Genomic DNA, 25,993 nt, shown 5'->3' with positions numbered 1-25,993 from the left:
TCAATACACCTCTGGGTTTTGGTGATTTGTGTGGAAAGGACCAATATCTGTTTCTAGGACTTACTATATTTAAAAGATCAAAAAGTTCATGAAATTATAACTCTGATTAGGAAACTTTCTTAAGGATCTCCCTGATCATAATCACAACCATAGACATAGCAACACATTTTTAAAATTAAGAATATCTTCATGAAGTATAGCCTTATTCATCTGTTTTTGTCCTGTATATAATCCAGTCTTCAAGGCACTGTTTCAGCAGAAGTCTTACATCCCAATAAAAACATATTTACTTAGAAATAAGAATTCAATAATGCTTACTTCCTGGTAAATGTGTTTGGAATTGGGTTATTAGATCTATAGGTAAATTCCCATTAGTGCCAATTCAATTGTTCATAATATTGGAACATATATTGACTTATAAGAAGCCTTGTATAATAATGCACTGAAAATGTAACAAGACACGAAATTGGAAAGAATATATATTATACTATAATTAACCATGTTTCTCTTCACAAAAGTTCCTGAATAGTTTTGTTTTAAAAAATTACATTTCTTGTGCCATGCAACACAGGAAGGATAATTCATTTAGTAAAGTTTTAAATCAATCAAGACTGAAATCAGTTAATTCAGAATCATATTATTGGTACAAATTTGTGAAACATTAAAGGCACTGGATAACAATTTCAAGACAACAGCTGGAAATTTTTAAGTAGTTGTTAAGAATTTTGATACAGCCTTCACATGATTCTCCATTCATGCAATACTGGAAAAGTCTCTGGTCTCAAATATAGCAGCATTCAAAAATATTGTGAAAATGTAGTGACGGATACATGCGTTCTCAATTTTATTTGCTCTATGTTTAAAAAACCCCACATTTGTGAATCTATATTTTAAAGATTATTTTTAATAATTCACACTGTCTTCATCTCTAAATTAAAACTGACATCTGGATATTAATCTGAGATTTTTTTTACTATGCTCACAACTTAAAGATTCCATCCTCAGATATGTACAAAAGAACTTTTAATATTCCATGATGCCAACCTTATCTCAAGGAAAGCAAACTGTGTCCCTAATCTGAAAGCTTCAGTGTGCTGCACAGTTACTAACGTCTACTAGAAAGTGGTAAAACAATTTACTGCAAGAACTCTGGAGCCTGCCAACTTGTGAGATACTTTATCTGAGCCTCAAATCACATAATGAAATTGCACTTTCAAGACAGAAAAAATGTATCACAACCTTGGATGTCTAACCTTGGATGCCTAGCACAGTGCTGGACTAAATAAAGTTTTAGTGGCATTACTCACTCCTAACACAGTGGCCTTCAGGCCATGGTTCAGGACTTCAGGATGGTTAGCTTTTTGCTGCTTTTCAGAAGGATTTGCTCTTAATGTGCATTCATGGAAAGAAAGGGTACCACACCTCCCATCTCTTTTTGCATAAATACTGAGCAGTGATGACAAGATAAGGCGACTCAGTGTTGGAGAAGTTTCCTTTTTAGCACAGATAGGACTTCTCTTCTTCCAGTATAGTCACTTCGATGTCATATAAATTCTTTCTATAAGCCAGTACCTCAGTGGATCCCATACTTTCACCTGGGGGTTAAAGCTTGGTCCTGGAATCAGTACATTTGAATATAAGACTTCAAGTCCTTGTCTCTAGAGATTTTAACACCCAGATTTTAACATCTGAATGTCCAAAGGCAAAATATATTCTTTCTTAGCTTACTGGTTAATAGCAATGGACTCTAATCTGGAGAACTTGGTTTGAGTTCCTGCTCCTCCTCATGAATGGTGGACTCCAATCCAGAAAGTCAGGTTTGTTTCCCTACTCCTCCACATGAAGCCTACTGGGTGACTTTGGGCCAGTCAGAATTATTTCAAAACTTGCTCAACCCTACCAACCTCTCAAGGTGTCTGCGGTGGGGAGGGGAAGGAAAGACAATTATAAGTCACTTCAAGACTCCTCGGAGCTACAGTAAAACAGAATATAAAAATCAGTTCTTCTTTTTCTTCTTCTCTTCCAGCTACTTAATTTAGTTGAAACAAAAACTAAAAAAACGGGATCAAAAGAGCTACTTTATGCAACTAGGACCCTGGATATACTCAGTGAATCTTTTTTACTTCTTTTCTTTGAATGGCAGACTTTAATCCCACCTCCTTTCAGACTTTTGAAACTCCTTTGAATTTCAGAACAGATTTCCATGTGTCACGAGGGCTGGTGTCTGAGAAACACACGCTCCTAGATTCCTTAGGACTATGGAACACAGGAAAAAGTGTCCACTGCATGGCATAAAGCAGCGGTGGTGAACCTATGGCACAGGTGCCAGAGGTGGCACTCAGAGCTCTTTCTGTGGGCACGCGTGCACAGAGTCCATCATGTGGAGGGACAGAAAATCACACACACACACCCCACACACACACATCTAGGCTGGCCTGAGCACGATCCTTTACCTGGGAGTAAGCTCGGTTGCTGCAACGGTATTAAAAGACTTGAAAGTGGTTTGGGAGAAATTGTGCATCCATAGTTTGTACATATTTCCTTTGTTGCTCCTCTCAAACAGGTATTATGAGGTCCTGCAGTGGTATTTTTTATGAGTTATGTCAACAATCTGTTTTTTTTCCCAATATGGAATTCTAGTGGGCCTACGAAGAATTCCTGAGGTCCATTCTGCACAGTACAAAAAAGACGTCTGTGTGACATCTTAAAAAGAGGCGATTCTGGTGCGCTTTGCAGACAGCAAAGGAGTCAGAGGGGAAAAGAGGCTGTATCCCGCCTGACCATTTTGATCTCTGGTCAATTTCACACTTAGCTTGCGCCCAACATTTTATGTCCAGTTTGAAGGGATTGTCCCTGTCACTATTTGCTGAAGGTTGGCCCAGGACGTTTGCTCTGCAGGCTCTGATCCTGGATGCCTTTTCAGCCCAAAAAGTACACACCGGTAGTTGTACTCACCTGGATCTGCCAATTTTGGCAATATACAAAAGTTTTCCCATTTTAAATTTTTTTAATGAGCTATCTCCATAGCTATGCAGACACAAAAATAAAAGAATCAGCCTTTCAGGAGACTCATCTATCTCCCATTGAGAAGCATTGGGTTGACCTGCTCTCCACAGACCATCTTCTTACTGCACAGCATGTCTTATTTAGGCTGTGCAGAATGGACCTTAAAGTCTTCCGTCGAGGCTCAGAGCTGCTTAGCTTCGCAATACTGCTCTACTGTGTACCCTCCACATATACCCTATTTGCCTGCAATAAATGTTTTAGGACTGTACACACTATGAGCAGCAAACCACCTTCAATGGTCTGTCATTAAATTTAAAGAGGCATTACAGAGAGTTGTGTTTGGGTCTGGATTAAAGTTATCAGCATGCATGAGGGAGAGGACTGTAATGCTACTAAAATAAAATAATAAGTCAAAAATATAACTGTTCTCTCTGTTGCATTTGGTTCCACTGTTTAGCCACCCTTCTATTCCTAATCTGCTTCTGGGCAGTTCATATACAGCACAGCATAGCACCACTAAAAAAACCCCACACAATTGGAGGACATTGCAATAACAGAAGATTTACACAAAATACCTATCAATTACCAAACTGAAAGTTAAAACTCAAACAGTCTGGAAAATATTGTAATCAGAATTTGGGTTTGCTGTCTCTTCCCTGTCCGGCAGAAGTTTACCTGAAATAGGTGATGTTAAGTGAAGTGAAAATGTGGAAGTTACTCTGTCGACAGCGTTTTGTGCATTTGTTAAAATGGAATGTTGAACTTGTAATTTCTGCAACACCAGCTTCATTGCATCGATGGTGGCAGCTTTGATGAATCCTGACACAGTGGAGCCATAAGGACCATTAAGACTCTAATAAAGAGTGCCATCTACACACTTGTTGTCCTTTGGATTCCTTCATCTCAGTCCAGTGGTTTAGTTCCTCTTCTCCAGAACTGTTCAACCCTAGAGAAATCCAGCCTATCATTTCCTTTCGTTTCATGCTGCGTTTATTATACACAGATAGTATGAGTGTCACATCAGAAAGCTGAAACAGTGCCACCTGAAAAATAAATGTCTCTTTGTATACTGGATTTGGCTGCCCTCTTCGGATGGATGTTTTGCATTTGGACATCTCTTGACCCATGGAATTCAGCAATGTCAGCTTAACATATGTATCTAAAAAACAAACAATTCGGAACATGAGCTGTCTTAGATAATAAATTCCCTCTACTAAATATTATCTCTTCAAGGTTATGCTGTATACCGTACTGTATTTTGAATAGATGACTGAACTTATCAATGTAATGATACAGAGGAACACATTTAATTTCAGGGGTGCTGTTTGGTTTCCGGGCTGTATGGCCGTGTTCTAGCAGCATTCTCTCCTGACGTTTCGCCTGCATCTGTGGCTGGCATCTTCAGAGGAGAGAATGCTGCTAGAACACGGCCATACAGCCCGGAAACCACACAGCACCCCAGTGATTCTGGCCGTGAAAGCCTTCGACAATACATTTATTTCAACTTTTACTTCATTTATTTATGATAACAAGTTTACTTACTTAAAGGTATACCTCATAATCCTTTTTATATTTGTTAACCTTTGCTTAGCCATCAAGCAGACACAGATAGCATTAACACTTAGCAAGCTACAACTGGCCACAACACTTTAAAGCATATCAGAGTTTTTAAGTAATGTAAACAGGTGAAAAAAAAGTGAAGTGATAAAACAAAATTGCAAGTAAAAAATGAGAGGTGGAGCACAGTGGTAGCATCAAGGGAGCTCAAGATGAAATGTTTGCCAAAAATTTCTCTGCTTGGATGTGGTTTATTAATCAGTCTTTTTGGTTGGGTTGAAAAATACCAAACTATAACAAAATGCATGGAAAAACTGATATTTACTCATGTGAGTAAGGCTGCTTGTGTCAAATTTTTGGACAAAATTATTTAAGGCATGGTTTGAGGAATTACTTGGGCACAGTTGCCAAAGATGCACATTGTGGTGCTTTTTAGAAGTATTATGTTCAAGCTACAATTAAACTGTTTAGGCCACAGTCCAAAATATACACACGCAGAAGATCCCTGTTCTCTTTTATACAATCCTAGAGCATTTGACTCATCAGAGACGAGAACAGGGAAGCTTCTGTGTATGTGGAACTCCATGTGTACCCTGGAGCCGATGGATCACAGAGATGAATTCATTAACACATCATCTGACACTGGCACAAAAAATGTTTTCATTGTTATTATAGTGTTTTTCAATTTGCCTGGAAGAAACACCCAGAATTCGAGTGTCAGGCTTCTGAAAATTGTAAATCGCACAGAAATTCGTATTGGCTTTCTTACAGATAAGGCAGTTTTCTGCTTTTGGGAGGGTATTTATACATGAAATTGGAATTTTTGATGGACAAAAGATTATAGAAAACTGTGTCCAGGTGGTTCTTTCAGATTTTTACTTCGCAGATCTTTGAATACCATCATCCATAGGCAGAGATAATGTCTGCCTCCACGTTAAGAGTACAATTATTAATTAATGTACATAGTCAGAAACCAATATGGTGGAGAGCAGTAAAGAGCTTTGCTCTGGCAGCTTTCTTTTGCATGAAAAAGACAACATCCAGTTAGGTTCTACAGAAACTCACCTCGTATTATATAAACCTGTCCACCTATCAAGTGTTTTAGACAACAGAACAGTCCATCTGACAACAGGGGGTGGAAAGCAGTAAAAGAAATAATGACCAGATGTCAATAGTTGGATGAGAGAGGATCAAAGGTTAAAGTTTAAGAGGAAACGTTATTCACCAGAGTGGAAGAAAACAAAACCTAAGCATTTCATTTTAGAGAAAGGAACCAAACAAAAGGATTGGTGGGTACAATTTAATGAAATGATAATTTTGCAAGGTCACGTGTAATCTTTAACCAAAAAAATTACACTGTTTCATCTAATGGGATACCTTAATGTTTATACCTATTGTGGTTTAAAACATACAAAACATAGAGATTCATGCAAAAGATCAGGCTACAGCACTATAAACCATAGGTCTTTACCAGCCTTCCTCTTTTTCATGCAAACTACATCTTTTTCACTAAAAGTCAATCCACTGACCTCTTAAACTAAGGTTCTCCCACTTGAAGTCAATAGGATCACAATTAGGTAAGCTGTCTGTGAATTGTATTCCATACATATTATGAATAATACAATGAAGAATAATTGGACTGAAAAGTTAATTTAGCTAGTACACTCTTGTCCTTAATTCATCCACACACCTACATTTAACACCACCTCATTCATCTGAAATAAAGTGTTGAACCTAAAGAATAAAATCTCCTTAAATATTAAGCATGCATGGCTTCTCTAGTCATATGCTTCCTACACAACACACCACTAGGGGCAGCGCCAAACAAATATACAGCAGGGGACTGCTGCATAAAGCTCTGACGATTGCAAAGGGGTAACCTTGTTAGTCTGTTGTAGCCAAGGCCCTTTCTGCACGGGCCATTTACGGCGCCCTGAGGACGGCAAAAACGCCATCCCCAGGGAGCCATTCGCACAGGCGGCGCTGCAAAAATGCATCAGCGCCAACCTGGCTCCCCTCCCCCTCCCCCAGGGCGGCGTCAGGCCACCTCCAAAAACCTCCCTCCTGGAGGGAGGTTTTTGGAAAACAGCGCATTCCCGGCGGCATGGTGCAAACGGCACAGCCGGGAACACACTGTTTTCCCCGTCCCTCTCCCACTCACCTCGTCGCCTTCGTTGCCCTGCTGGCTTCCTAAGACCCTCCCTCGCTTTGTCCCTCCCCGGACTCCCTGGAGGTCGGCCAATCGGCGACGTTTAGGTAAGAAGTGGGAGAGGGATGGAGAAGAGGCGTGCTCGGGTGGGAGCCAGCCTCTCTCCTGCGCCGGCACACCTTCTGTGGGGGCAAGCTCGCGACAGCCTCCCGCGGCTGAGGACGGCCCCCACCCCTCCACCGGCAGAATTCCTGCTGGTGCAGGGGCGCCCTTTGGCCCGTGAGGAAAGGGCCAAAGTAAAACAAAAGTCAAGTGGGACCTTCAAGACTAAGATTTATTTCAATATGGACTTCCATGAGTCACTCTAAATTCATCAGGGTGGTATTTCCTTCACTTGTCAATGTGTCAAAATGGGCTGTGAGTCACAAAAGCTCATATTGAAATGAATATTGTTAGTTGTGATGCCAACAAAGACAATGGAATGGAATGGAAATTGAATATTGTTAATCTTCAAGGTACCACCCAGACTTTTGTTTTATTTTGCACAGAACTATCCACAATACCACAGTGAGAAGAGGAACCTTTGAAGGCACAAGAGTTCCCAGTTTGTATCAGAACCTGCATGCACCTGCTCTGCACCAGATTATAGCAGTTTCTGCATACACATCTATGTATTTATTTAGACATTTATCTGGTTTTTCCTACAACTGAAGACTCAAAATGACTTTACAAAGATCATAAAATGTAACTGGAAGGAAGGAATTGGGGGGGGGGGGAGGAGAGAGAGCTGGACCTCCACCATTTGACCTCCAAAAGCAACTGCACTGAAGAGAAACAATAAACACAGCTATGAAAAACATAATTTTTCTCCCAGGCATCAGAGGAAGAACTGAGGGATGGGCAGAGCATAGCTTAATGAAGCAGCACTCGGGGCTCATTCCAGCTGTGGTCAGGAGTGCAGCTGGCCAGCAGGGACACCTCCAGTCAGGGGGAGCTGGGGGGGGGGGACAGAAACAGTATAAAACTAGAATGGGTCAGCCTTCCATGCTCAGTTTGCTGCTGGCCTCAGTGTCCCACTCACAACTACACCCCAGTCTGTTTGGGCCAGAGTGCAGTTAAACACCAGCCAGGGCTTGCCCCACACTCCAACTCCATGTGGGGCCAGTCCTGGACAGTTTTTTACTGCACCCTGGCCCAAGTGGGCCGAGGCACAGTTGCAAGGGGGGACGCAGCAGTGCACCCCCAGGAAGTGGGGCCTGGGGCTCTAACCCTCTCATGCCCCCTCACTATGCCAGTTGAGATGGGAGCTCCTCTTTCCACAAGCTGAAAAGTGTAGCTAACTGTTCATGGGGGAGGGGGGAGAAATCTCATGACTTCTAGAGTTTTCTATATCTCCATAGCTGACCTGCACAGTCACACTACACGTGTGGGACCGCTCAGGTACTATGGTGACAAATTAGATATTATACTTGACAGAGGGCTGCTGCTGACAATGAAATCTCAGGTCAAATTCTGAGCTCTTTCCCCATACTTTTTATTGCATTGTCGCGATTTTTGTACTGCTGATTATTTTTCTACACTGGATCATGAATGTGGAGTTACCAGGGAATGGATCTGTATTCTCAGACCATGTGTGTCTAGTCCCATGTTACAACTCATAAAATGAACTCATTTAAATCATGTAAAGGCAACTCAACAAAAGTCTTAATATCTATTAAAAATTAGTCACTAACTCAAGGCACCTTCCCTCAGCCACTCAAAAAGGTGTTTAACTTGTCCACTACTTTAAAAACCATCAAAAAACAGCAGTGAGACAGTGTTTGTGAACCAGTTCCAAGTCTTCTTGGATAACTCATTTGCTCTACTGTTTCCAGTCTGGTTTCAGGCCAGGCTATGAGACAGAGACAGCTTTGCTGACTTTAGTTGACAACCTTCTAATGTAGAGAAAGGCCAAGCCTCTCTGTTACTTTTACTGGTTTATCTGCAGCCTTTGATACAGTAGATCATGTCATCTTGTTGAGGTGCCTGGAGGCAGAAAATATCAGAGGATGTGTGTTGAACTGGTTCACATAATTCTTCATGGATCAGACTAGGTTGCTATTGGAAACCAGCTGTCATCAGTGTGGGACCTATCTTGTGGGGTTCAACAGGGGGCAGTTCTATTCCCCCATGTTTTTCAATGTCTATGTAAAGCCCTAATGACAAATCATTCATATGTATTGTTGAAGGCTTTCACAGCTGAAATCACTGGGATATTGTCTGGTTTCTGGGCTATATGGCCGTGTTCTAGTAGCATTTTCTCCTGACGTTTCACCTGCATCTGTGGCTGCCATCTTCAGAGGATCTGATGGTAATAAAGCAAGTGGAGTATATATACATCTGTGGAATGTCCAGGGTGGGAGAAAGAACCATTTGCCTGTTAACAAGTGTAAGGGTTCAATTAGCAAGCTTGATTTGCATGTGTTGGGTGGGATCCACCTATTTAGCATGTGAGTAACCATGAAGATAGCATAATCAATTAATGAGGGCATCTGCATTGTAGCTTGCTCTTTCGATTCCTTTGATTGCTTACTTCCTAGAGTGGTGGGTGGTGCTCTGGGTGGTGCTCACTAGCCCTTTGACTGTTTACTGCCTGGAGACATCCTTTGTCTGGGTGGTGTTCATTAGTCACTGTCTTGATTCTAGTGTTTTTCAGTACTGGTAGCCAAATTTTGTTCATTTTCATGGTTTCTTCCTTTCTGTTGAAATTGTCCACGTGCTTGTGGACATGGCTTCTCTGTGTAGTCTGACATAGTGGTTGTCAGAGTGGTCCAGAATTTCTGTTATCAAATAATATTCTGTGCCCAGCTTGGTTTATCACGTGTTCTGCTATTGCTGATTTTTCCAGCTGAATTAGTCTGCAGTGCCTTTCATGTTCTGTAGAGCCCAGTTTAGGTGATTCAGTTTGTCATGAAGAAGGTGGGGTTCACAGATTCTTTTTCACGACCAAAGTTTTTATTGTGCTCCTTTTCTGTTCTGGGTGATGATTGGCATTTTTATGTAGATATCTATCAGTGTGTACATTTTCTGTATACTGTGTGGCCCACAACACCCCAACTCATTTATAGTTTTGGGGTTGGCTGTCATCAATATGCTGATGATACCCAGCTGTATATATTCTTATCAAAATCTCCTGGTAATGTACTAGATGTCCTGAATTGCTGTCTGGTTATGGTGGCTAACTAGCTAAAAGTGAACAAAGATAGAGGCAATGCTGGTTGAGAAGGAGGAAATCTTAAAGGACATTGTTCCCCCCACTTTTGACTGACGCTTGCTGACTCAGGCTCATTCCGCACACGCAAAATAATGCACTTTCAAGCTGCTTTCACAACTGTTTTTGCCATTCCGCACAGCTTCAAAGAGCCCTGAAAGCAGCTTGAAAGTGCATTATTCTGCGTGTGCGGAATGAGCCTCAGTTTAAAGCTTCAGGGTCATACTGGATCCATATTTCTTGCAAAGAAAATGAATGCAGCTGCAAAAAAGATGTTTTGATCAGCTCAGCCTAGCTCATAAGATGGCCCTTTACCTTGATACAGCTGCCCTGGCCACCTGGTTCTATACCACAGTAACAACAAGACTAGACTACTGTACATAGGTCTCCTCTCAAAATCAACTCAAAAACTCCAGTTGGTCCAGAGTGCCACAGCTCAGCTATTAACCATAGCTAGATTGAGCATGCATATCATTTCCATTCAGCAGATGCTCCATTGGCTGGTCACGTTACCTGGCTTAGTGTAAAGTACTGGCTATCACATATAAAGCCCTTCATGGTTTTGGCTCCTCTTATTTGTGGGTCAGCATCTCTCCTTATGCTCTGCCTTGACAACTTTGCTGAAGTCAGCAGAGACCTCTGCAGGTGCCTACCTGTAAATGGGCAAAATCAACAACTACTTTCTCTGTTGTGGCTCTCACCTTGTGGAATGGCCTGCCTGAGGAAGTCAGGAAAACTCCTACTTTCCTGGCCTTCTGCAAACTATGCAAAACTGAACTATTCTGCACAGGTAATAAGGTTGCACTGCACAAAATGGTTTAACAAACTTACTTGAATAAACAATTAGGGACTGTGGTTTATACTGCTGTGTTTAGCTTATTGTAAAGTACATATAATTTCTGTTCAATGTTCCATGTGAATACTTATGTTATGCTTCAGTGCATTCTGGTAGTTTCAGACTTCTAAAATCTGAACGCACTGGTTATTGAATTTGTGATTATGCTAGCTCACTATTTGTAATCCATCTTGAGTCTCTGTGAGAGAAGACAGACAATAAATAATATGAATGAATAAATAAATAAAATGTGACCACATGAAGCTGCCTTGGTCTATCTAGATTGGTGTCATCAGCTCTTTAAATGGAGATGGCAGATTTTTTAATTTGTGATTGTCAAGATTTGAACCTGGGACCTTCTGTACGTTCATTGAACTGCAGCCTCTTTACAAACACATGAAGCTAACTTATTCCATGTCAGAACACCAAGCTCATTTTTGACTACTTTGACTGGCCCCTCTGGCTCAGTATTCTGCAGCTCTCAGATGGAGACAGGTCTGTCCCAATACTTGCTACCTCAGATTGTTTAATTGAAGATGCCAGGAACTTAAAATTGGAATTGTTGCATGTAACACATACAATCAGCCACTGAGCCAGGTCCCCATACTTCAAAGGGACTCAGCATAAACCTGCTTTGGTCTGAAAAAGTCTGTGAGGTTTGTTTGTGCCTGATAACAAGGATAATTTTTTCACCTCCATTTAGAGCAAAGAGCAAAAGCTGATATTGCTTATGCTCTCACAAACACTCTTGTCAATATCAATACTGCAAAAGCCTCACTCATTTACACAGTCATTGGCACTCTTTTTAAAAAGGCATTGTAACTTTTAATATTGGCTCCATGATGAGAAGCATTAATACTTCAGCAATTAATCATTATGATAAAAGTAATTTATTAGTCAGTCCAGCATGAAAAATTTAAATGATCTTGTCAAATCGCAACTAATATTTTGAATTTTAGATTTCTGCCATTTCCCAACTGACTGGCAATATAAAACATGAAACAGATTAGCTGATGATTGCACTAGTTCAGTTTGACTGGGTAAGACTAAATGATAGGATTGAAGTCCCCACCACTGAAATCCCCCCAAGAGCATAAGCATTAGAATAAAAAAAATCCACTCACTGGGTGGCCTGTTTGCTGCCAAGTTTTTGAAGTGGCTGCCTTTTATCACTTCTGCTGCTAGTCTTCCAGTTGTGGCATTATAAAGCAGTCCAATGAGGATTTCTGGAGCTGAGCCATGTGCCAGAGACTGACAAGAGGAGGTGCTTTCACTGCAGGACATTTCTGACATGCTCATTTGGGAGTCACAGCCCTGGAAGCAACAGCAAAGCATTTGACAGCATTTCAAGTAACCAAGATACCAAACAATCCTTATTCTTAGCATACATTTCTTTATCATTTTTAAAAAATTCTAACTTGATCTAAACAACTTATGACAACTTATTTAAAATAAAAATGGAGTGGAAGGTTTAAAAACACAATACATGCATTGAACATTCAGTCAGGAGCCCACACCATATTTCAGCTGGTGCAAACATGTAGTGGCAAAGTTACTTTCAGGGGTGGAACCAAGGGCTTGTATCACATTTCAAATGAATCAAATTTCTTCCTGTCAGCTTTCTTCATTGTTCAACTTTCACACCCATACATAGGAAAGGGGAATACTATAGAATGAATAATCTTAGTCTTGGTGGTCAGCAACACATGCTTATACTTAGGATCTTTTCTAGCTTCTTAATGGCTTCTTGTCTCCTTCCGAATTTGAAAAATGAGATGTCAAAGACTGCAGCAACTATCAGACCATTGCATTAATTTCTCACATGAGTAAAGTGATGCTCAAAATCTACAATATATGGAAAGTGAAATGTCAGATGTTCAGGCTGGATTCAGAAAACAAAGAGGCACTAGAGATCATGTTGCAAATTTATGTTTGTTACTGGAGCGTATAAGAGAATTTCAGCTTGTGTTTCTTACATTACAGCAAAGCTTTTGACTCTGTGGATCACGAAAAGCTGCCACCAGGAAATCAGAAGGAGGCTGAGATGGGCACTGGTACTTAAAATGATAGAATGACAAGTTTAGTAGATGAGCAGAATGCTGTGGATATAGCATACCTTGACTGCAGTAAGGCCTTTAACAAGGTTCCCCATGACATTCCTGCGAGCAAATTAGGAAAATGTGGGCTAGACAATGCTATTAGATGAATTTGTAATTGGTTGACTGACTGAACCCAAAGGGTGCTCACCAGTGGCTAATCTTCACACTGGAGAGAAGTGACTAGTGGGGTGCCACAGCATTCTGTCCTGGACCCAGTGCTATTCAATATTTTTATCAAGGATGGTGGAATAAACAGCATGCTAATCAAATTTGCAGAGGATACCAAATTAGGAAGGGTAGCTAATACCCCGGAGAACAGGCTCAGAATTCACAATGCCCTGGACAGAGAGCTGGGTCAAAACTAACAAAATGAATTTCAACAGATGTAAAGGTAAGTTACTACACCTATGCAGAAAAAATGAAATGTGCAGATATAAGATGAGTGACACCTGGCTTGACAACAGTACAGGTAAAAGGGATCTGGGAGTCTTAGCAGACCACAAACTGAACATGAATCACCAGTGTGATGCAGCAGGCAAGAAAGCCAATGGAATTCTGGGGTGCATCAATAGGAGTATAGTGTCTAGATCAAGGGATGTAACAGTACTACTCTATTCTGCATTGGTCAGATATCACCTAGAATACTGTGTCCTGTTCAGGCACTGCAATTTAAGAAGAATACTGCGAGCTGGAACGGGCCCAAAGGAGGGTGACCAAAATGGTAAAAAGTCTGGAATCCATGCCGTATGAGGAGCAGCTAAGAGAGCTGGTGATGTTTAGTCTGAAGAAGCGTAGGTTAAAGCGGGACATGATAGCCATGTTTAAATATCTGAAGGGGTGTCATGTTGAAGATGAAGCTAGCTTATTTTCTGCTGTTCCAGAGACCAGGACAAGGAGTAATGGATTCAAGGTGCAGAAAAAGAGATTCCACCTAAACATTAGGAAGAACTTCCTTACAGTAAGGGCTGTTCAACAGTGGAATACACTGTCTCAGAGTATGGTGGAGTGTCTTTCTTTGGAGGTTTTTAAACAAAGGCTGAATGGCCATCTGTCAAGGGTGTTTTGATTGTGTATTCCTGCATGGCAGGGGGTTGGATTTGATGGCCCTTGTGGTCTCTTCCTTCAACACTATAATTCTATGATTCCATAAAGACTTTAATCTGACGTTTGGAAGCAAGTCAGTAGCTGGGTTATGTATAAATCACTGCATGGGTAATTTATAGCTAGGATATGATACTAAAAATGTTTTAGGTCCACAAACAGGAAAGCTTCCTCTGCCTGAGGTGCACTTTGAGGATGTGATGGGAGCACTGCTTCAGTATTTGAAAAGGCAAGCAAACAGCTCAAGATTGGCCTGTATAAAATAATATTACCAGTAGGCAAAGTATGGATGTCAGAGTAAAATAAGTTTCCAAATCAGATTAACATCCATTTTCACAGAACTGAAATTGATATGATTTTGTGGGGAGGGTAGAGGAGAATGTCTCTCAGAAACCAATTATCCTTTTTAAAAATTGAGACACTTTACATACATAGTTTATGCTTGAATTGAACTTAAAATAAAGATCCTACTTGGCAACGTGGCTCAACTTTCACATCAGTGGTTTCCAGATTAGTTTGATCTGTTGTAAATCCTTTCCATTCCTTAAGGCTGTCAATTTAACCAGCTGATAAGTCTCGCTGCCTTTTTGTCTCCATTCTTCCATTTTCCAAAGTGAATTGTCATTAACCTTATATCTAACAGACAAGGGCTGGTAGGTACCTATGCAGAGCAAAACATCTGCACAATGGAACTGGGCATGGCAATAATTAGGGTTTTGCAAGCCTCAGTTTGTAGAAAAATATGATTTTTAAAAAAATTGGAGAGGAGGGTAAAGAGCATTGCCATACTAAACCAAAGTGCCAGATGAAAACAGTTTGTGAATGGCTACCCAGAACATATGCGAAGGGGAAGATTGAGCTGAATAGGGTATGTCTCTCCTACCCATCTGCATCCTCCCTTCGCCAGTGTCAGTGGAGAGGTAGGCAGGTAGGCAGGAGGGGAAAGACTAAGCAGGAATGTGGAAACCAGGGCAGGTAATCAAGGTAGATGGAAAACCAACCAAGTGAGTGGGTGTGGGTAGGGCAGAAGTGAAGCCAGAACAAGGAGAAGAAGGTTTAGTAGAAGGGAGGGAATAAAAGTGGAGGTCAGTACCAGATGAGGTGTAAAGCAGGAACTGGTGAGTGGAAACGGGATTTCCCCTTCTCTTCAAATCTTTCCAGGTCCCTTTCTTATATGTTTCTATGTGTACCTGCATTCTAGTTAATTTATAGTAAGCCACCTTAGCCAATCATAACATGCAGCTGTGACCTTCCTGTTAAACAAATGAGCATATAAAGCTTCTATACATCAGGAGAGATCATAGAGCAAATATTGCTTTCTCTGACTAGCAACTGTGCTGCAAGAGAAGAAATAATTCCTAATCTTGACCTTCTGCCCGCACAGTGTATGCTGTACATAGAGCTATCGCTCTTCTCTCACATACTACTTGAATATATGTAACTTCTAAATAACAATTTATTTTAACTTGGAAATAAAAATTTTAATGGGAAAAAGATAGTTTTAATAAAGGGGAGATTGTTTAAGGATTGATTAATAAAAGAAAATTGATTGTCATTCATATTTTCCCACTCATAGAAAGGTACGTATGAATATAATCATCTGAATCCAAAGCATAGTGAGAGAATATGACTTTCCCTCCTTCCCTTTACATTGCAGCCCACCATGCCCCTTGAAATACCAAAGTACACACATGGTGAGTAATACACTGAAATTTAAACAGAATGTGGTATTAAAAAGGTGGCACTCTGATATTCTCCTTGTGTGTCTCAATAATCCCTTTGACCAACTCTGTATTTTTAATAATTGTTGTTCATATTTTAGCTACAATACAACTTCATCTGAAGAAGCGAGGTTTGCATTCCGCTATGCTCTTGTCCTATTTCATGAAATAGGAGCAGTATCTGCAACATATGGCATTCTAATATTGCAATGAAAACATTAAAAGAGCTATTGAATCCATGGTTATTAAATTTTTATTTAAGTGCTTAATCAGTTTGTATGGGAAATTATTTAAAGACAACTTTTCTAAAGCCTTTTAGTGTAATTTGTTGAGGGGGGTGGGAATTCAGTCTCAAGAAGTTAACCTGGTGGATGGTCTATTAAAAATTACTTTTGCTGTTATGGGCAAAAAACACTGATTAAAGTAAAATCAAATAAAAATATAATTCCTTTGCTGAGTATAATCAAGAGACTAAAACTCTAGGGAAAAAAATGTTCTGCTTTAATTTATTGCCAGAGAGCACTTAACGCTATATCAAATTTCCTTTCTGAAATCATAAATGATATTGGAAATATACACATAGGCAAATTATTCTAAGACAAGTATCACAATATTCACAAATCAGCTTTGTTCCCAAACTTAAACTGTTGTGAATAATGCATTCTCAAAATGAAATGACAAAACAAAATTTATATGTTCCAGCAAATCAGTGTTCCAACTTCCTCAACAGACATTCAGCAAGGTAAGAATGGGACCCCAGTGCCAGTTTTCTCATTTTATGCACCGTGTGCAGTGCTTTTATAAGTCTTCTAATAAAAATTACACAGTACATTTTAGTGAAAAAAAATGACATGATATATTCTTCAATTTGTCTGGAATGTGCTATGATAAAGTATTTAAAAAATGCTGCCTACATACCCTTTTTGTCACCCGCATTAACAATTGTCAGTGCCACAAGTAAGGTAACTTTTGCTTACAGCCATACTTTTCTGCTATAAGGTAAAAAATGTAGTTATGGTTAAAGGAAAACTTTTCATATTATTTGCTTAAAAATATCCAGACAGGGCTTCAAACCAGCAGGGAGTTAAAGACACTTATATCCATGAAAATCAGCAATCTTACGGGTTCAGTGTGGGATTGTGGCCTTGGAGTATTTCGAAAAACTAGTCATTTGGTGGTGGCCAGCTCACAATTTCTGATAAGGTTTATAGCAAAACTCAACAATAGATGTATAAAATAGTGTCTTGTATCAAACCAGACATCCTGAAGACTGAAGGACACTTAACTTATTAGAAAAAGGGAGTGGTAATTTCCTCTGATTCCCCAATCCCATTGCCAATCCCCACTTTATTAAAATATTTATACCTTGCCTTTCCCCAGTGGCTTACAATTCCCAATTAAAACAACATATAATGCAATAAAACACCATTACCCTCCTTCCAGCCTACAGTTTAAATTCCTTCAAAAGCCCTAACAAATCAAAAGTTGTTTCAGGACTTCTTCCTGAGAAGTAGACTTCTAAGGACATTTTCCCTACTGCCTCATTTTGAAGCCTTGTGCACAACGTGGGAGATGCTAGTGAATTCCACCCAGCAGAAATAAAATGTCACTAGGATCTTTTTAAAAACTGTTTTGGGGAAGAGGTTCACACAGCTCTCTTCCCCAAAGCATCTTCAAAACATTCTATTTCCCTCATCCCAGATTTTTGGAAAATCTCTAAACTAGTGTCCTTCCCCCCCTCCCCAACCTGGATTGATGTTACCTGCCTGCTGACCGAATAAAAGCAGGCAGGAAACACTTTATTTCTTCTGCCCAAACCTCTTACTTAAATTTTTGCTGCTCATACCCACCATTTTGTGTGCTACAGCAGAGATTCTCTGAAGGTTCCCCATGGATGTTTCCTATGCTTGCAGCTCATCCACACAAGATTTCCGTGTAAAAAGTAGATGAATAAAGTTTGTTTTGCCAAGCAATCCCACACATGTTTTTCCTTTTTCAAATTAGTGTTGAGGGGGATGTCCATGAAGTTACAGTGACATGATTAGAGAAGCTGCAATATACACGCATTTGTGTCATTGTAGCTTCACAGACATCCCCCTCAAAACACACAAAAAAGGAAAAACACTAGGAAAAGCAAATTTTATTCATCTACTTTTTACTTAGAAATCACATGCAGATGAGTTGCAAGCAGAGGAAAACTCCATGAAAAACCTTCACTAAGTGGTGGAGGCATGGAAAATCTCTGCAGCAGCACACAAAATGGCAGGCACAACTGTGAAACTGACAAGAGCTCTATGCAGCAGGCAGGGAAAAAAGATCAATTTTGCTTGTGTTCTCCATGCTTGTGTTCTCCATGCTGTGGGAACAAAAAAATGTCAACACTGTCTCCATCTTTGGTCTTCTGTGCATCCCCACATTGGGATTCTAGCAAGCTACTTCTTGCCAGGAGATGGGTAGAGTTCATACAAACATATAATGCAGAACAGCGTGACCCACTGCTGCACGGATGCATACCTGCCAGAAGGACATGTGGTGTCACATGTCCCTGGGTGCATGCCATCTAGTTACGTGGGGGGTGCCGGGCACCAGCCAGGTCCTTGCGCCAGGCCTCTCCTGTGGCGCCCGGCAGCTCCCTCTGTGCCCGGGGCATGCTTGTCAGCTCTGGGTGCAGGCACCCATGCAAAGGGAGAAAATGGGAGAAAATAGATCTGGATTTTAAAATATCAAATGTAACTCAGTAGTATTATGCTGCGGGGAATGGACCTAGGAACTGAGGGAGATAGCATTGGGCCATTGGTCAGGTGATTGTTGGGAGAGGAGGTGCATGAGGCCAATGGCTGTTAGAGCACTCTCTAGAGTTGGACGCACAAAATTTCACAGTGACTGGCCTACATCAGATGCAGTCCCAATGTGGGAATGCACAAAAGACCAAGGATGAACAATACTTTTGTCAGGTCAGCAATCTGCAGCAACAGTAGGGAATCAGCTGACATTGCCACTGCTCTTCCAGAAACTTAAATCTTAGGAACTGTCTGCTATTTAAAGGAAGCAAATTTGCTTATCCAGCTTCTTGCTTTCCTAGAAAAGCATATGCTGCATATTTCTTGCCTTTCCACATAGCACATGGAGAAAATATATGGTTCTGTGTAGCCTCATGACAGGTAGGGTGAGGTCAGCATGGAGACTTGTGTGTGCATGAGTGAGATGCTGCTTTTATTTTTGAGGACCAAACCTGAAGCATGAGCTGACTTGCCCTGAAAAAGTTCTTTATAACTCAGAAGATTTCATTATTTTCATGCCCAAAGGCCTGGGTTCAGTCCCTGGCATTTCCAGTTTAAAAGGTTAGCAGAGTTCAGATAAAAACTTCTGTTTCCTGAACTGCCATCCATCAGAACAGGTAATATTAAACTAGATAGTTCTGTCTCAGTGCAAGGGACATTCATGTGCTTAGAACTAACAATCCCCAACATTTTAAAAGCAACTTTAAGTAACATGTTTATATTGTCTGTGCATGGCCTACATGATCTGGTCTCAAAAGTTAGGGCCACAACTCAAAAGGCCCTCATACAACTTCTAATCAACTTCATCCCTTGATTGGAAAGGATTAAGTCCCGGAGAAACTTCCTTATTGTTTAATCATTTCAGTCAGATGTTGGCTGACAGAGGTAAGAAAGGACCTGGAAAAACTTTCAGAGTTACTCATAGAAACTGCAGAAGACAAGTGTCACAAAAACTCTAAATGGCATTCAGTTGGAAATTCCCTTTAGCTTTTACTGTTTATGGATACAGATTGGTGTCTGCCTATAGAATGAAATACTTTGCAAAGGAAAACAGAGTGAAAATCATTTCATGCTATGATGATAGAATAAAGACTGTAACCCTTTGGTGCTGCTCAGCCAATTAGAATTCTTAAGCCTAAACTACCAGATCCAAGTAACCAAACAGTTTGCTTTCTGGCTAGTGTTCTGATGTGAACTGGAAACTGTGTGTCTGTGGGTGACAGTGGTTCTACAGGCTCCCACTTTTTGAAATGAGGGAAAGCAATTCCATCCCTCTTTCCTGAGGTAAAGGCCCTGTTCCCATTCCCAGAAAACTGAGAGGGTTCTGTTTTTACAGACTTCAGGGAGTCCCTAAACTGTTTGAGAAATACCGAAGAAATAGTACAGGGAAAATCTAACTGGAGCTTAAAAATCAATATTGGTTCCTCTCTTAAAAAAAAACAAAACCCTCTCCTATGTACTTGCCCCATTAACCCCTAGCCCCTACAGATTTTCAAATCTTGACTTCACCGACAGTTGTTCAAAGTGACTTGTTCAGACAAGTCATTTAAATTATCCCAGGGAGCTCACACATTCCAGCACAATAACACTCAGCCTACATTAGTCAGAAATTGTTTACATGACTGGCTATGACATGAATTGCAGCAGATAAAATTATATGCACACTCTGGAATAAGAGTTTGTTATCCCAGACTTTCATGAAAAACAGTTCTTATGTTGGTACTGATACTCGACCAAAGAATACAAACACACTTATCAGGGATGTCCAATTTCTTTCTTTCTCTGTCTACAGTTCTGTAAATTGACCTATATTCTTGATGGAGATGAGATTTCTCAGGTATTCAAACAAGAAGAGCCTTGCTTCAAAAGAGGAGTATAGCTCTAATTCATCAGAAATGCAATTTAAATGATTTGGCAAACATTTTTTTATCAGAAACCTTTTTTTATACTATTACTGTATATACTTGAGTATAAGTAGACTTTTTCAGCACATTTTAATGCTGAAAAAGCCCCCCTCAGTTTATACTTGAGTATATACGGTAATTCCAAGATGGCCACCAGAGCTGTGGCACACGGAGAAAGAAGATCACACCAGCTGTGGAAGCATTTTGCCTGCATCCAACTTTGAGTATTAAATTCAGCATTCCCTTTTGTGTTTTTATGTAAAGCTAGGCTTGTAAATCCTCCAGCTTTGATAAAGCTACAGTCTTTGCAATTAGAGTTGCTCCATTGGCTCTGAATGCCATGTTAGGTATTACTCTGTGCCCTTGAAATTTGTGTTCTGACAGGCATGGCATCCTCTTGGAGAGAGATTCTATTGCACTGGTAGTGTTTAAAGACTGCAAAATGCAAGTCAAGATTTGTTACTAGTAAATCAGGTCAAGCTGAGTTTTGTGCAAATTCCTCTCTGTATCAAAGCTGAAAAGAGAGGGTCTTACCGTTCAAAGGACAGAAATACCCTCTGTGCTATTTAGCAAGTGTGGTAAGAGACAAAGAGACACTATAGATCTTCCTAATGGCTAAATCTTACCTTTGAATAAAATATGTCCCTGAACATGCAAGAATAAAAGTGTACACTGTTCACAAGGTGGTGCTAGCAAACAGTATCTGCTTCCTTTAAAAACTGCCTTGCTTAATGACATTTTTAAAATTCTAATGAGCCATTTTTGAGGGAGGCCATGTGGGTACTCACAGTCTTTGGCATGAAGCAGCCAGGCAGTCTCCCTTCTTGCCTTCATCCTGTTCGTCCTCTGATCATGACGATTGCTTTTAGTCAACTTTTCTTACAACCAGTGAGATACCTTCATGAATTTTATTGGTATCTATTTTATTTCTGAAATTCTGAAGTAGCTGCTGGATTTCCCACCCTAGACTTACACTAGAGTCAATAAGTTTCCCAGCTTTTTGTGGTAAAAATAGGTGCCTCAACTTATATTAGGGTCGACTTATACTCGAGTATATACGGTACATTAATACGATCAGGGAGCACAAAGTAAAGAATCTCACTGCAATTTACTTGGATTTGCAGCTTAATTTTTTTTTACTTTAACAGCAGCTGCCTTAACAGAATGTCTATTTTATTAGGTATTGCCTATAGTATTGTGTGTTAATGGTTTTTAAAAGCTATTGTTCCTGTAGTTTGCAAGTTGACTAGAATTTACATAAAATAAGTGAAGTGTAATATTTAAACTACTAAAACGATTCTTTGTGTCTTGTCCCCACAGAAGCCTTTATTATTTTTATTGTTAAGTATCAGTTTCTTATCAATAGCATGGGTTTAGTCCTCTGTATAATCTCCAAAGGGAGGGAATTTTAGTTAGCCCCTGTCCCTTTAAGAAGTTTCCCAAGAGGCAGTCTTTCTGTTATTTCCCTGTTTAACTCAGTTCAGTTCAGTACAGGTGCCCAAGGTGTTAGGAGGCAGAAGTATTTTGCCACGTCAAAGGTGTACAGAGAGCACAAAGTTGAGGTTTACAGAGACTAGTAGCCAGATAAAGACTCAAAGAACTGAAAGAAGTGGACTTTCCTGGAAGCAGTCAAAGAAAGAACAAAAGTCTACAGCTTCTACTGTCCAGTCAAGCAAGTACTTTATTTTACACAGACCCTGGGAGGAGTTAGGGTCTCCATTCTTCTAAATATTAAACCTTTTGTTTGAACTGTTAAACCTCGCTTGTGACTCTCCCACTCTGTTCTTGCTGGGCACAGGGCACCAGAAACAGTTTTGCTTGGGGAACAGAACACTTTGTATACACCCCCTTTCAAGGTAAACAGTGATCAGCATTTTTGTTAGGGAGACAATTGTCAGACTAGCAGAGTAGTGTAGACTAGCAGAGGAGAGACTGAGTTATGAATGTAAACCTAGCTATAATGCTCAAGGTGGCATTTCTCTCAACCTCACTACTCATTTGCAATATGGGAATAATAATTAATGACATACCTTACAGGGTTGTTCTAAATATTATTTTAGTAATATGTGTAAAGCTGTTTGCACTCTAAATTACTAGAACCAATAGGGTTTCCAGGTCCCCCAGACACTGGTGGGGGTGGGGGGTGGGGGTAGGGTTGCTAAATCCAGGCTGGGAAACTCCTGGAGATTCAGGAATGAAGCTTGAAGATGACAGGGACCTCAGTGTGGAACAATTCCACAGAGTCCACCCTCCAAAGCATACATTTTTTCCAAGGGAACTGATCTTCGACTTCGACAATACATTTATCTTTTTAGTCTGGTAATTCTGGGCAATCCCAGGTCTAACCTGGAGCCTGACTTCCCTATAAAGCACTAAAGCTGCAATCTCATGCACTCTTTCCTAGCAGGAAGTACCACTGAATACATGGGCCTCTTCTTTCCTTCAGTATCTCAACCTGTCTGCTACAAACAATGGCAGAGGTCATGTTCTGTCAATGAGAAGATAGCAGCCTTCTCAGTTCCCTCCATTACAGCACTATACCAAAAAGAAAAGACAAATCACAGATTTTCACTTCTAAAAGACCTCTACAGCAACTCATTCTGTTTACTGATCGACTCAAAGATTTCTTGTCTTCTAGCCCCGCTTTCACTTTCAACTCTCTCTGTGGCAAGCAAATCCACTTATAGTACAATTTTAATTTTGCTTTCCAGGCCACCTAGTCTTACCTCCCACCACTACCTCGTGCTGCTTTGCATGCTTCCCCCTCGCTCTTTTCCCTGTTGCCAACTACTTTATTTATTTTATTTTATTTATTCATTCAATTTATATACCGCCCTCCCCCTAGGGGCTCAGGGTGGTTTACATCAATAAATACATTAAAAACATTAACCAACTACCAACATACATTTCACCCTCACAAAGTTAAAACCTATTTTGTTGATGGCGTCAGAATTTTTCATTTTCACCTTCTCTGTCTTCCCCATTTCTTTCCGTTTCTTGGCCTGCTGCATCATTTCTATTGCCTGTGGCTTCCCCACTCCTCCATATCTTTAGATCTTTAGATTTTAAAAAATTAAATAACCACATTGATATATTGATATATCAATATTAATACTAAAAAATGTAAAAATAATAAGACTAGTCCATCAGTCCAAACTCCCGATTTGTCCCTGCATTTGATCAACAAACTGGGATGTCTCCAGTATTGTAGTTTTATACACAAGAAATCAGTGATTCCAGACCACAACAGAAAAGTCCGTTGCTTGGGTTCATAGCACACTGGGAGATGGATGGTCTTGAATATAAGTTTTAATATAACCTTTGATATATTGATAGATTGATAAATCAATTTTAATATAATCTTTAATTTTTATCTTTAATCTTACCAATCGATTGATATTGATAAGATTAAAGACAAAATAAATATTATATTAAACATTAAACCACACATGTGCGATAGAGAATCCATAAAACATCACACACACACACCATGCAAGCAAAAAGCCAGCTGATGGGTAATGCCTGCCCCGCTGCAAAACAGGGTGGTGGGTAATAATGCCGAACAAACAAAGACTCTCCGGCCAAATCTCTTTGAAGTTGTGGGAATCTTGCCATGCGTAATAGGCCATGGTATCCAAATAGGCTACGCAGTCCTATTATCAGATCGTAAGTATCTACCCTTGGAGCCGACAGCCACTCAAAAAGGATGGTGGCCTGCCATCTGTCCACCATTTTTTAACATCAAAAAAAATTGCAGGTCCCCCACATGGTAGTAGTTGTACTATTAGTTTCTATTGATTGAAGAAATCCATAATGACAAAAAAAGATGAAAATGACAGTGGTTAGTGTACCATATCTCTAATGGGGTCCCTGACCTACAGGTGGTGAACCACTGATGTACAGCATCATAGGATGAGAAACGCAATGATGACAAGCACAAAAGGTGCAATTCGTAAGTTTCTTATAAAATTACTCCTGCCAGTCCCTACCTATTACCCTATATTTCATGGTTTCTTATTTCATGACATTTTTTTTTTCTGGAGAAAGAGCATTGCAACAGTATTGCAGCCAAATGTGTTCTAACTGTCAGTCCTTTAAATACATCCTGCCATGACAAGCCTCTGAAGATACCAGCCACAGATGTGGGCAAAACATTAGATGCTAAAACTACCAGAGCATAGCCACACAATCTGGAAAACCCACAACAGCCAGTTGATTCCAGCTGTGCAACCTTCAACAAGGCACCAGTTACTTCACAGGAAGCAGACGGCATATCCCAAGTGGTTCCTAAGTCCAAGGGATTTCTCATATCCCTACCAACCATGCACCTTGCTATCCTAGGTTCTACTCCTTCTCTAATCAACAGAAAACCTTACAGTTCCTTTCCTAGAGCCTTGCACACCAAGACTGTGGTAACTCCAGAAAGATCTGCTGGGAACTATGAGGCCCTTGAGCAAGGGCAGAGACTTCTCAAAGGAATCTAGGCTGTAGGGTGATATTTTAGGGGGTTTTAGCTCAGAGGGTTCTTGGTCTCAGTTTTGGAATGTTACCTGGCAATTCCAAAACCAATTCTATCAAACTCCAGGAGTCTCCAACCAGCATCTGAATCAGTGTTTTGTCACTTACGGGCTCAGACCATGACAAGAAGGAAGCAAACTGATAAATTGAAAGGCAACTTGACTCTGAAATCTAACACTGAAGCAACCAAAAAGGTATCCTAACCCATCACACAGTTTTAATTACTAAAGCTATAAGTTAAGTGTTCAATTTAAAATAATTTTATGTCATTGCACACTTATACTCACAGAAATACTGTATGCTGGCTCCAGGATCACTGGTACTGACATCTTCCCTTGAAGATTTAATTTGGTTAAATAAAATATTTTTTCTCCTAGAATCCTCTCTCTTTTCATGCGGCGTACACTGTACAGTCTAAAGCGTACTGCATAATTCCCAATCATCTCAGATTCAATATGATTAAATTTAAATGTCTCTGTGAAGACAGGACATGGACCCCGCTGGATGTTGGTTTTTGCTCTCTGTTTCTTGATAGGAAGAAGAACCAGGTGTACTTGCCATGAACTTCCACTTGTCCTGTTATAAGTAGGAATGTCTGTGGCAGCTGTCACTGTTACCAGAAGCTTCTGTTCCTGAGAGTCATAGTCAAAAGTCACATCCAGTGTGCCATATTTAGCTTCTGGTTCAGGATCAAAAGATTTAGGGAGCTGTGATGATGATCCTCGAGCTGAAACCTCCTAAATGAAACAGGAAAGAGAGGCAGTTAAATATACATGCTCTAATTTACATATCTACAATTGTATGGATATGTATTGGTAAAAACATGCAATCATAAACCTTTGTATTTTATATTAAAATCATCTTTGAAATGCTAGCCTGGATGAACACATGTGTTTGTTCATTTCACCCACAAGATAACCAAATATGCAGTGGAAGATAATCAGCTATTTAAGGGAGGACAATATGCTGTCAACCAGCCATGTGAAGAAAAATGCATATGAAGCTTGCCAAAAAGGCTAATCAGAAAAGAGAGAATTAGACAGGGATGAAAGGTTCAGAGCGACATGATCCTA

At 40.2% G+C, this 25,993-nt stretch overlaps 1 protein-coding gene across 5 annotated transcripts in view; it reads right to left on the bottom strand.

Annotated features, from left to right (window-relative positions):
• Positions 1-466: 466 nt before the first annotated feature.
• SYT14 (synaptotagmin 14) overlaps positions 467-25,993 on the bottom strand; it is a 114,355-nt gene continuing 88,828 nt past the window's right edge. For 3 of the 5 annotated variants that reach the window (XM_048484038.1, XM_048484129.1, XM_048483848.1), the window contains 4 exons: positions 25,208-25,657; positions 11,922-12,111; positions 5,629-5,685; positions 467-4,165 (listed from right to left, as the gene is read on the bottom strand). In XM_048484038.1, the coding sequence (XP_048339995.1) occupies positions 3,852-4,165; positions 5,629-5,685; positions 11,922-12,111; positions 25,208-25,657 (1,011 nt within the window). In that variant the 3' untranslated portion in view covers positions 467-3,851. The remainder of the gene's footprint in view (positions 4,166-5,628; positions 5,686-11,921; positions 12,112-25,207; positions 25,658-25,993) is intronic. The other 2 variants (XM_048484220.1, XM_048483945.1) reach the window with 1 other exon arrangement.

This window comes from Sphaerodactylus townsendi, linkage group LG01, assembly GCF_021028975.2.
Source record: "Sphaerodactylus townsendi isolate TG3544 linkage group LG01, MPM_Stown_v2.3, whole genome shotgun sequence".
NCBI lineage: Eukaryota > Metazoa > Chordata > Lepidosauria > Squamata > Sphaerodactylidae > Sphaerodactylus > Sphaerodactylus townsendi.
The sequence above is the reverse complement of the archived record's forward strand: the minus strand, read 5'-3'. Positions and strand labels throughout refer to the sequence as shown.